General features: G+C 55.5%; 1 protein-coding gene across 5 annotated transcripts in view; it reads left to right on the top strand.

Moving 5' to 3' along the window:
- Positions 1-8,719, top strand: part of ADAR (adenosine deaminase RNA specific) — a 47,310-nt gene that overhangs the window by 34,126 nt on the left and 4,465 nt on the right. For 3 of the 5 annotated variants that reach the window (XM_080647405.1, XM_080647403.1, XM_080647401.1), the window contains 9 exons: positions 2,576-2,801; positions 3,057-3,228; positions 3,692-3,785; positions 4,325-4,447; positions 4,736-4,866; positions 5,197-5,379; positions 5,710-5,822; positions 6,156-6,283; positions 6,421-6,792. In XM_080647405.1, coding sequence (XP_080503531.1) covers positions 2,576-2,801; positions 3,057-3,228; positions 3,692-3,785; positions 4,325-4,447; positions 4,736-4,866; positions 5,197-5,379; positions 5,710-5,822; positions 6,156-6,283; positions 6,421-6,658 — 1,408 coding nt within the window. In that variant the 3' untranslated portion in view covers positions 6,659-6,792. Of the gene's footprint in view, positions 1-2,575; positions 2,802-3,056; positions 3,229-3,691; positions 3,786-4,324; positions 4,448-4,735; positions 4,867-5,196; positions 5,380-5,709; positions 5,823-6,155; positions 6,284-6,420; positions 6,793-8,719 lie in introns of those variants that run through there. The other 2 variants (XM_080647402.1, XM_080647404.1) reach the window with 2 other exon arrangements.

Genomic DNA, 8,719 nt, shown 5'->3' on the forward strand with positions numbered 1-8,719 from the left:
GAGTCGAGGAAGGTTGCACTGAGGGGAAATACTAATTTAGAAGCTACATTTATTGAACATCTGGTTCAATAACACACATTACTTCCTTCTTAATGTGAATCATGCTGGGTCCTCTTTTTTTCCTTTCTGTCCTTCTTGGCAACCTTCACTAATTTTTTACCTTTTTTGTTTGTTTTTATCCTCACTAGAGGATATTTTTCCATTGATTTTTAGAGAGAGTGGAAGGGACGGGGGAGAGACGGAAACATCAATGTGAGAGAGACACATCAGTTGGTTGCCTCCTGCATGGGACTTGACCAGGCTGGAGATCGAGGCATGCACCCTTGACTGGAATCAAACCCACGAGCCGACGCTCTATCCACTGAGCCAAACCGGCTATGGCTTATGACTTTTAATATCGAAATGCTGGAGACCTTTTCAGAGCCCCAGCCTCCTCGACCCAGCTGCTTGCTTGTCACTTCTCGGCAGACATCTCAGAAGCAGCACTTTTGATTTTTGCTCCGTCTCTGCCCTTGGTCTTTCCTGCTCAGTGAGTGACACCACTCTCCATCCTTGAGTTCTGTTTGTTATGTCTACAGTTTCCATCCCAAATCCCTTCCTCGTCTTTCCAGCTCCGGTTACCCTCTAGGCTAAGCACTGTCTTCTCTCAGGTAACCCAGGGCAGTAGTCACCTGATCTCCCTACTTTAGTCATTCAACCAGTATTTGTGGAGTACGTCTTATTTGTTAGTGCAGGAGCCAGGTAGTAATCAATAGTCACGTAAAGTAATGTGAGCTCTCATGTTCGATTTGTATGACAAAGGGCTCGAGTGGCATGTGCATGAGGATCTCCATGCATGACCTGACTGAGTCAGGAGAGGCAGAGGGCTTCGCTGAGAAGTGAGGGGGATTAAGAGAGAAGTGGAGGGTTCTAGGCGGAGGAGATAGTCGGAGCAGACAGCACAGGGCGCCTGGCCCCAGGGAGGCCACAGGGCCCCGGGGAGGCCACAGGGCCCCGGAGGCATTATGCTTTTGCCATTCGAGCAGTGGAAAGCCATTGAAAGGTTCTGAGTGTGGGACTGCCACTTGCCTCCACCCCCGTTCTCTTCCCAGCCTTTTTCCTACTGCATGTTTGTACTAAATTTTCTTTCCTACTCGAGAAAACCATTTCAGACCTTTGCCTCTTTCTTCAGATTTCCACCAAAATCCCTCTTCCTCACTCTAAAGTGGTGATCTTAATTCACACTTAATTGAGAAAATAGCAATAGTCATACGACAAGTACTTCACCTTGCCATCAGCAAACCCACCTCCCTACCTGCATCTGTGCCTCTGCCTGCACCACCTGCGGGCAGCAGCCTTCCTCCATCGCTGTGCCTGGGCCCCTTCCCTCCCGTCCGCTCCTCCGGTTCCCTCCCTCCCTCGGCACCAGGCTGGGACTTCTGTCAGCCCGTAGACATGCCCATGCCCGACTTAGGCACCCCCTCCCCCTTGAGCCCACATCATCTCTCTGCTCCCCTCCCAGCCAAACCTCTCAATTACTTGTAGTCTCTGTCTTCACTTTAACTCATTCCAACGGAGCTTTTGTCCCCAGCGTTTTGCTTACAAAAGCTACCCACCAGCCATATGTGGTTATTGAGCATTTGAAATGTGGCTGGTGTGACTGAGGAACTGAATTATTAATTGTATTGAATTTTAATCAAAGTTAATAGCCCCCTGTGGCTAGTATCTACCATATTGGACAGTGCAGCTCTAAGGATTCTAACTGCATAATTCACAAGTTTTATCATAGATACATATATGATATATGTGCAAACACATGAACAGTCGTGCAATTCTCCACCTGGCAGAGACCCAACATGGCTAGCCCCGCCCCCTCTCCAGTGTCTTTCAACCCACTGTCTCTGTCTTCACTGGACCTCAGCCCACCGCCCTGCACCCCCTCTGGCATCAGCACAATAGGAGTGAAGGCGTTCAGTGCCTTGGATGAGCAAGGAATAGCGAGAAGCTCGGTTCCCGTTACCGCCTGAGCTGCCCTGCCTCGATCCCGAAGCCTTTCCCATATGCAGTTGGTTTAGCCAAAGCAAGGTCCCCAAGCCGCAGGTTAGGGTGCTTGAAAGCTAGGATTCTTGATCTCTGGTCTGACAGACGCTCCACCCATTTTGTTCCATCCTACTCTTCCCTCTATGTGTGTGAGACCCCCACCAGAAAGGGAGGGCCCGCCAGGGCCGGCAACGGTACTGCCCACCTCCCTGCTCTGCTCAAGCCCTTAAAGTAAGTAGAGTCACATGTCAAGGTGCTCTCCATCCCCCATAGCCATCCCAAGGCTTCAGGAATCGAAAACCAGCTCCTCATGAAAGTTTGGTTCCCTGGTCTAAGGCAGACTCGGCATCCTGACCTAAGTGACAGTCCAGGTTATATCTGAATCTAGCAAAACGGCACTGCGACCCAGGACCGTCCACAGCCCAGGCACTGCTGCCTTGGAGAGCTGTGGCAGGGGTGGGGCCTTATGTTGGCTGCATCTTAAGCAAAACTTGTGTTTCCTACAACTGCCGGCCAGTTCAGATGCTTGTCTTTGTCCCCTGCCTCTCACCCAAAGGTTTGTTTACCAAGCAAAAGTTGGGGGTCGCTGGTTCCCAGCCGTCTGCGCGCACAGCAAGAAACAAGGCAAGCAGGAGGCAGCGGACGCCGCTCTCCGCGTCCTGATTGGGGAGAACGAGAAGGCAGAGCGCATGGGTTTCACAGAGGTAACCCCAGTGACAGGGGCCACTCTCAGAAGAACTATGCTCCTCCTCTCGAGGTCCCCAGATGCACAGCCAAAGACAGTTAAGACGTCTACTTTTGTGCTATCTTCTTTGGGGGCCCAGCTAGCTCCTTTCTGGGTGGAGTTAGCTCTCAGTTGCTAGTATGTGAATTATTCCTGGGCTTTCATATTAGCCTCCTAGAACGTGGAATGGGACACTAGGCCTGCGAGGGGACCGGACGGTTCACTGCCGAGTGAGCGCACTCTCCCGCCCACTCTGAGGCGTGGCGGCCGCAGCCCGGCTCTGGGGCCCTGACTCGGCCTCCTGTCCCCGCAGCTCCCTCTCACCGGCAGCACCTTCCACGACCAGATAGCCATGCTGAGCCACCGGTGCTTCAACGCGCTCACCAACAGTTTCCAGCCCTCCTTGCTTGGCCGCAAGATCCTGGCTGCCATCATCATGAAGAAAGACTCCAAAGACCTGGGAGTCGTGGTCAGCCTCGGGACAGGTCGGTGAGGCTGTCCCCCACCCCCCACGGTGCCTGAAGGGTGTCCTTGTCCTTCCCTCCTGGAGTCCCCTGGGGCGAGTTTAAGATGGGAACAGACAATTATATCGCATTTTAGCTCCAGATCATTCGGAGTGGGGGGCGAATGCTCATCCCCCAGGGAAGGGAGGATGGGAGTCGGGATCTGATGAAGTGAGGCCCTAAGACAGCGGTGGGCAAACTTTTTGACTCGAGGGCCACAATGGGTTCTTAAACTGGACCGAGGGCCGGAACAAAAGCATGGATGGAGTGTTTGTGTGAACTAATATAAATTCAAAGTAAAGGAGCGGAGGGGAGAGCAAGAGAACCCTCCGCTCTTTCGGCTCCGCGGGCCGTAGTTTGCCCACGGCTGCCCTAAGAACAAGCAGCCTCCCCCTCTTCATCGTCCTGTCCTTTGGAAGTGTCCCACGTCCTTGGTGCCTTCCAGGCAATCGCTGTGTGAAAGGAGACTCCCTGAGCCTGAAGGGCGAGACCGTCAACGACTGCCACGCGGAGATCATCTCCCGCAGGGGCTTCATCAGGTGAGCGGTGGGGCCAGCACCGCCCGCCCGGCGGCTCTGACACCCCCCGACGGGCAGGCTGTCACCACAGAGTCAGCCTTGGCACCGGGGTCCCAGGCTACACCACTGCTCAGCCTGCTGTCACGTGCTCTCGCTTTCGCGGCCCACTCTGCTTCGTGCCTTTTTAAAAAGGCACAAAATGGCCTCCTGGTCCTGCGCTTCCCGATGAGGAAGCCGCCCCTCTGTGTGCGAGGACCTTTAAGCAGCCCTGGCCCGCCAGCTGCCTCCTCTCCTTCTCTGGCGGGGAGGCCCAGGGAGAAGCCGCTTGTTCTGCCCGGAACCCCTGTTCCTGCCAGAGCAGGAGCTCTGGGCAGAAATGAGCCTGACCCGAAAGGCTAACTTGGCTCTAAGAAATGCTGAGGCCCCCGTGGAGTTTCCCGGTGCCTTTCTACCCGAGAAACTGAAAGGGTCAGATTAGGCTTCTCCTTCTGGAGGTCAGATCACAGAAGCAGCTGCTCCCCAGGATCCAACCGTCTTCTTACCCGCCTTCCCTCCTGCAGGTTTCTCTACAGCGAGCTGATGAAGTACAACCCCCAGACGGCAAAGGACAGCATATTTGAGCTCGCGAAGGGAGGAAAAAGGCTCCAAATCAAGAAGACCGTGTCGTTCCACCTCTACATCAGGTCTGTGCTGCCCGTCGCCGCCGGACCAGGCCTGCCAGGCTCCGGGGGGGCGGTGGGGGTGCTGAATGCTCTCCTAGTCCCTGAACAGCCAACTCAATGGGCCCCACTCCGCTCTGTACGGACCTGGAATGGAATGACTCCCACATACACTTCTGCCCACCCACCCCCGTCTCCCATGGCAGGCTTCCCTAAAAGTCCCTAGCTCCCACCTCACGGGACAGTTCTCGATCCCAGGGAAGGGAGAGAAGCACCCGCATGGGCGAGTGTTAACGGGCGCCTGTCCTGCAGCACGGCCCCGTGCGGGGATGGCGCGCTCTTTGACAAGTCCTGCAGCGACCGCGCGGTGGAGAGCACAGACCGCCACTACCCCGTCTTCGAGAACCCCAAGCAAGGCAAGCTCCGCACCAAGGTGGAGAACGGTGAGTGGCACGCCGCCTCCCCCACACGAGGGCTCTGCTGAGACCAGGCTCCTCCCCGGGACATAGCTGCCGGGGTTTTGCCATCAATTGCAGGGGTTGGAGGGTCCTGTTTGCAGTGAGAGGGAAGGCCCGGGGCGGGGGGATGTGCGCAGGAAGATGAGGATCAGAGAGGAGGCAGAGGTACTCCTGCACTTAGAGAGAGCTGGGCTGGAAGTGACAGTGTGGGAGTCAGCCTCCCGGTTACTGCTCGTTACAGCCATGGGAATGGATACCATCGCAGAGCGTGCTCTGGCCCAGGGCCGCTGTGGTCTGACCCAAGCTCTCATGCAGGGGAAGGCACGATCCCAGTGGAGTCCAGTGACATTGTGCCCACGTGGGACGGCATTCGGCTCGGGGAGAGACTCCGCACCATGTCCTGTAGTGACAAAATCCTCCGCTGGAACGTGCTAGGCCTGCAAGGGGCACTGTTGACCCACTTCCTGCAGCCCGTGTACCTCAAGTCAGTCACACTGGGTAAGGGGCCCATCCTGGGGGCCAGCCCAGCCTGTCATTCCAGCCCCGATCTCAGCAAACCGCACGCTTCGTTGCCACGAGTTAGCACGGTGTCTCCACTTTTCAAAGTGTGTTGAGTCAGTAATTGATTCTGAGCGTCCATCTGTCACGGTGGGAAGATGGTTTAGGCAGCAAGCCCAGGTAAGGGACGTGCCAGGCAGGTCTCTTCCAGATGAGTCCCTGAAACACAGCAGCTAAAGCTCCAGTGTCCTCCTTTTCTTGATCTCCACGGCCCGCAACCTTTCCAGTTAATTCCTGGTGCCAAAATGTGTACTTTCTTTTCATACCCAGGTTACCTTTTCAGCCAAGGGCATCTGACTCGTGCCATTTGCTGTCGTGTGACGAGAGATGGGAGTGCGTTTGAGAATGGACTGCGCTATCCCTTTATTGTCAACCACCCCAAGGTGCTATAGCCCTGTCCGCTATTCCCTCGCCCTTTTCTCCTTTTCAAGCCATCTGTTTGCAGAGCAGAAAAGTCCGGTGTGGCCCAGGGGAGCCTTAGTTGGTATCCCAAGAACTTACCCTTTTGAATGCCAACAGCTTTCCTCCTTTAAGTCTGGAATTAATTTCCATCAAAGTGGGGTTAGTATGCCGAGTTTTAGCCACATAGAATCCTACATAAATGAGGGGCAAGGTCCCGAGCCCTCACGCCCTTTGCCCTCTGAGAGACTTGGGTCTCTTCAGAACCTTTTTCCTGAGAGGTATCCGTTCTCTCCCGCTGCTCCTGGGACTCCTAGGTTGGCCGGGTCAGCGTCTATGATTCCAAAAGGCAGTCCGGGAAGACCAAGGAGACGAGCGTCAACTGGTGTTTGGCTGACGGCTATGACCTGGAGATCCTGGATGGCACCAGGGGCACCGTGGACGGGTAAGGAGCAGGGAGCACAGAATGACTCGCAGGGACGGCGTGGTTGCCAACCTCCAGGCTTCCTAGCTACCACCCGCCACGGCGGCCCCCAGCCCTCCTTTTCCGGTCCTGGCTGAGTAACGTTTCTGTTTCCCCAGGCCACGGAATGAATTGTCCCGGGTCTCCAAAAAGAACATTTTCCTCCTATTTAAGAAGCTCTGCTCCTTCCGGGGCCGCAGGGATCTACTTAAACTCTCCTATGGTGAGGCCAAGAGAGCTGCCCGTGAATACGAGATAGCCAAGAACTACTTCAAAAAAGGCCTGAAGGACATGGGCTATGGGAACTGGATAAGCAAACCTCAGGAGGAAAAGAATTTTCACCTCTGCCCAGTATAGTGTGACCCGGGGACTGATGGGTGGCGGGCGTTTCACACTGGGGTGAGAGAGGCAGGTCGTAGCATTCCTCCTCATATTAGTCAAGGGGTCTTTTTTTTTTCTTTTTTTTTCTTTTTTTTTTTTTTTTTACGGAACCACAATTGGTGATACTGAGACCTCGGGGTTCCTATTTAACCTGCTTTGGGAATTCCAGGCCAGATCTCACCAGGCCCCTTCTCTTCTCCAAAGCAAAGAGGTAGAGACATGGGAGAGAAAAGGGGTCTCTCTCCTTTCCACCAGCGCGGAAGCAGTCACTGCGCACCCGCAGCCCGTTTCCTCATCAGTTCTGTTTGGGGTTTCCATTTCCTGCCCCTCAGTGTGTGACCCTGGCCTCTTGAGGTCTTGATTAGGTTCCAGCCAACTCTGTGAGTCACGTCGGGGACTGATGATTTCATTTGCGGACTCTGCAAGCTCCTCCGCCCCTTCGAGATCTTCCTGTGATCAGGTTTCTCGTTTTCCTCCAAGAGGGTAGAGCAGGAGGGGAGCCCTGCGGCCCCGGAAGGAGCAGAGCTTCTTAGAGACAGCTGAGGGAGGTGCAGCGCAGGCGCCCTGCAGGCTGACAGGCCATTCGCAGGGAGCTCAGGCAGGCCCCCCGCTGCCCTCCTCCTAGGAATGTGCCTGCGGTGGGGTGAGGGCCTCAGGGCAGAGCGCCTCTGCTGGGACTCGGCAGGAATAAGGCGGGAAGTGACGTGGTCACAGCCCTCTCCCACCTGGCAGGTCTCCCTGAACAAGGGAAGCTCACGGAGCCGCAGGTGAAGTGGGGGTATTTAAAAGAATGCCGTGAGAGTTGAGTCTTACTGGTAATTGCTACAGATAACCTGCAGTTGCACAGATTTAGATTCAGAGGTAATTTTTCAAGTGCTTTTGTTTTGCCGGAGAGTCAGAGGGTCGTGGGGGGGCAGGTCACAGAGCCGAGGTCTCTCTCCCTGCCTGTCGGGGGATCTGAGGGGCTGACATAGGACTGCAGTTGTAGATGGAAGGGCAGGTTGTCTTCAGAGTGAGGTGGAGCCCCGGGTCTACACCTCAAGCTAATGAGCCTGTGGTCAGAGCCATCAGCCTCTCTGGAGCCTGGCTCTGGGCCCATGTCAGGCGGATGTTCATGCTCCCGAGAAGCACAAAGGCCCTGACACTCAACCCGGAGCCGCCCCTTCCCTCTAGAGCAAGCATGTCAAACGCGTGTTTACGAGGCATGCGGCCCATTGGCCACGAGTTTGACATGCTTGCTCTAGAGGCTCCCTCTATCCTTACCTGTGAACATGCTGAGCCAGCAGCCTCACAGACCTTTCACCCTCCCTCGCCCTGCACACTACTGACCAGTGAACTCCCATCGGTCCCACCTCTTCAGCAATGGACACATCCACATTCACACTTTCCTTGTGGCTACTGTTCCCCAAAATTGACCAAATGCGAAAACCCAAGTTTTATGGGTGCACTAAGGACGCCTCCATGGGACACCCAGGTGTCCCGAGGAGCTGGCGGGGAGCAGTGCTGTCCTCGGGAGGGAGGCGCCTGCCCACCCCGGCCCTCTGACTCTGCTGAAGGCACATGGGTCAGTCCTGCCTCCGAGGCAGCCGACCTGGTTCTTGAGGCTGGAGGGTGGCGCCCACTGTGCCTCTGAACATGGGCCCCTCTGGGCACTGGGACCCCCTGCAGAGCTCCGACTCCGCTCTTTCACCAGGAGCACGGGGTTCTCCAGAGCCCCGCTCACCCCAGGCTCCTGTCTGGCAACCTTGCAGTGTTTGGTTTCTGCTGTAGGAAGACAGCAAGGCACCCTGACCCCGTGTCTGCTGCAAACAGTCCTGTGCCAGGCCCTGCACGGCCGTACCCCCGTGCCCCTCGGGGTCACACACACAGGAGGCAGAGCCCTGCCTAGAGTGTTCTCACCTTCCTGTCCAATCTTTGTTTTTAATAAGCAGGACCCCCTTCTCCCCACCCCTTCTTTTTTTAAATGATCTTTGTAGTTGATTTGTCTGAACTGTGGCTTTTGTGCATTCCTTGAGTAATCACTTGTAAAAATTGTCA

Source organism: Plecotus auritus, assembly GCF_963455305.1.
Source record: "Plecotus auritus genome assembly, chromosome: 12".
NCBI lineage: Eukaryota > Metazoa > Chordata > Mammalia > Chiroptera > Vespertilionidae > Plecotus > Plecotus auritus.